General features: G+C 49.0%; 1 protein-coding gene across 1 annotated transcript; it reads left to right on the forward strand.

Annotated features, from left to right (window-relative positions):
* The first annotated feature begins 643 nt into the window (after positions 1-643).
* On the forward strand, positions 644-2,554 carry aplnra (apelin receptor a). The gene has a single exon (XM_035167048.1). It carries the CDS (start codon positions 819-821, stop codon positions 1,902-1,904), a length of 1,086 nt encoding a protein of 361 aa, XP_035022939.1. The 5' UTR covers positions 644-818; the 3' UTR covers positions 1,905-2,554.
* The last annotated feature ends 207 nt before the right edge of the window (positions 2,555-2,761 follow it).

Genomic DNA, 2,761 nt, shown 5'->3' on the forward strand with positions numbered 1-2,761 from the left:
TTGAAATGTCCTGACCTGTTCGGCACATGACCAGACCAGAACCCACTCTTTTAGATGACGGAAAACACTGGGGAAGTGAAACAACTGTCAAAAGTAGCCACAGATTAAAGGATAAAGATGTTACAAGAAGAAAGAGAGTGATGCAGGGTGTGACACCAGTTTACATGATGAATGACTACATTTCATTTTTTTACACCACTGATTGATTCAATTAACAGTTTGAGGACATCATCTTCAATCATATTATTATTATCAATATTAGTAGTGGTAGTAGTAGTAGTAGTAGTATTTGGTCACAGTCTCTAATTCAAATCTTTACTTTTTTTTTTTTGGTGCATAAACAGAAAAACCTTGGCTAAATCAATCTGATGTCTCTTGTTTACCTTCCATTCTCAAAGTTTGTTGTTTGATTTCACAAACTTGCTCCATAATGTGTAATGAGGGAATGACCTGTCTACAAGGGGGAACGTGTCCTCTCCCTCCAGGAAGGTGGTGAGGGAGAGAGAGAGAGGGAAAGAGAGAGGGAGGAGGGGGGAGGGCCGAGGGATGACTTGAGGGAGGGAGAGGGGGGCAGGGTGGAGGGGTCGTGCTGGGAGGGATCTGGGGGTGTGTGTGGAGGGCCGAGTTTAAAAAGGCAGACAGCACCAACAGTCAGTCACTCACTCTCACACACGATCTGTCTTCTCCAGTAGCAGCAGCAGCAGAACCGACCGGCTTCTGTGACTCTCTGATTTATTCTTTGATTCACCGCAGCAGCCTTGGAACTGTACAGGACTCTATCTTCTTCTTCTTTTCTTCTTTTTTTGCTCCACTGCAGCATGGAGACCGCCACTGGGGAATATGTTGATAACTACGAGTATTATGATGACAATGAGACTGTCTGTGACTTCTCAGAGTGGGAGCCCTCCTACTCCCTCATCCCGGTGCTCTACATGCTGATCTTCATCCTGGGCCTGTCAGGTAACGGCGTGGTCATCTTCACCGTCTGGAGGTCAAAATCCAAACGCCGAGCTGCAGATGTCTACATAGGGAACCTGGCCTTCGCTGACCTGACCTTTGTTGTGACCCTACCTCTCTGGGCAGTGTACACAGCGCTGGGCTACCACTGGCCCTTCGGCGTGGCTCTGTGTAAGATCAGCAGCTATGTTGTGCTGGTCAACATGTATGCCAGCGTTTTCTGCCTCACCTGCCTGAGCTTTGACCGCTACCTGGCCATCGTGCACTCTCTGTCCAGCAGCAGGCTGCGCTCGCGTGGCACCATGCTGGCGTCGTTGGGTGCTATCTGGCTGCTGTCCGGCCTGCTGGCTGTGCCCACGCTGCTCTTCCGCACCACTGTGAACGACATGAACAGCAACCGGACCACATGCGCCATGGACTTCAGCATAGTGACCATGAACCAGAGGCACGAGTACTTCTGGATCGCAGGACTCAGCTTGTCCTCGTCCGCCTTGGGTTTTCTTCTACCTTTCCTGGCCATGACCATCTTCTACTGCTTCATTGGCTGCACAGTCACACGTCACTTCAACAACCTGCGCAAGGAGGACCAAAAGAAGAAGAGGCTACTGAAGATCATCACCACGCTGGTGGTGGTTTTTGCCTTCTGCTGGACTCCCTTTCATGTGCTGAAGAGCATGGACGCTCTGTCCTACCTGAACCTGGCTCCCAACTCCTGCGGCTTCCTGCGCTTCCTGCTGCTGGCTCACCCCTACGCTACCTGCTTGGCCTACGTCAACAGCTGCCTCAACCCGTTCCTGTATGCCTTCTTTGACCTGCGCTTTCGTTCCCAGTGCCTGTGCTTGCTCAACCTGAAGAAGGCCATGCATGGCCAGATGAGCTCCATGTCGTCCACGCTGAGCGCCCAGACTCAGAAGTCAGAGATTCATTCTCTGGCCACAAAGGTGTAGAGAGTAAGAGGGAAGATGGAGCGGTGCTGCGGGACGGTCCCAGCTCCCACCACTGGAACACTTGAAGATACAGACTTTACGTGTCCGTTATTCGAAGCTGGTAAGATGAGATGATGAACTTTGAATTGCCACTGCTCACAGTTATGAAATCCATTACGTGTGCCTCCTGTTCTGCAGTGAGAGGTGTCACCGAGCAGCTGGAGGCAGCTGGGCTGAACTCCTTCGCTGCTCTGTTGATCGAATTCTCAGAGAAAAAAGATCTATTTTTTTGTTTTGTCCTGCTCTGCAAAAGTTCTCAACTGTATCATGGAAGGTGCCGAGATGTCAAAAAACACACGATGACTTTAGGAATTGTGAATGGATTTGCATAGAAATCTTTTTACACTGGATGAAACATAAAGCTGTACAGTATTTTCATACCATGACATTTTGTTTAAATGCTGTTTTGTTTTAGAAGCACTTGTTTTAAAAGAAATGTGTGAGCAGGGAAATGGAACAGAGCAGTGTCATCCTGACAGATTGTTGTTTGTGATAGTGGGAGTCTGCGGGAGTGGGGGGGGGGCGCGTAAGGGGAGAAAAGGTGTTGCGGCTTAATTATATAGTTTGTGGAGAGGAGACGGGAGCAGACAGGCAGATGGCAGTTGACAAATGTTGGGGAACAGGAACGGGGTGGGGTTGGTGGGATGGGAGGGGGGGGGGGTTTCGCAGTGTGGTCATGGCACTAAAGAGGTGACAGAGGAACTTTATAAATGTTCCAATTTGATGTATATGTTTTATTTTTCGACATCACTGTAACTAACTACTGTATTAAAGACGTGCTCTATGAACCGGATGTCTTAAATTCCTTGAGTGTGTGA

The sequence above is a fragment of the Hippoglossus stenolepis genome, chromosome 9 (genome assembly GCF_022539355.2).
Source record: "Hippoglossus stenolepis isolate QCI-W04-F060 chromosome 9, HSTE1.2, whole genome shotgun sequence".
Classification (NCBI taxonomy): Eukaryota; Metazoa; Chordata; class Actinopteri; order Pleuronectiformes; family Pleuronectidae; genus Hippoglossus; species Hippoglossus stenolepis.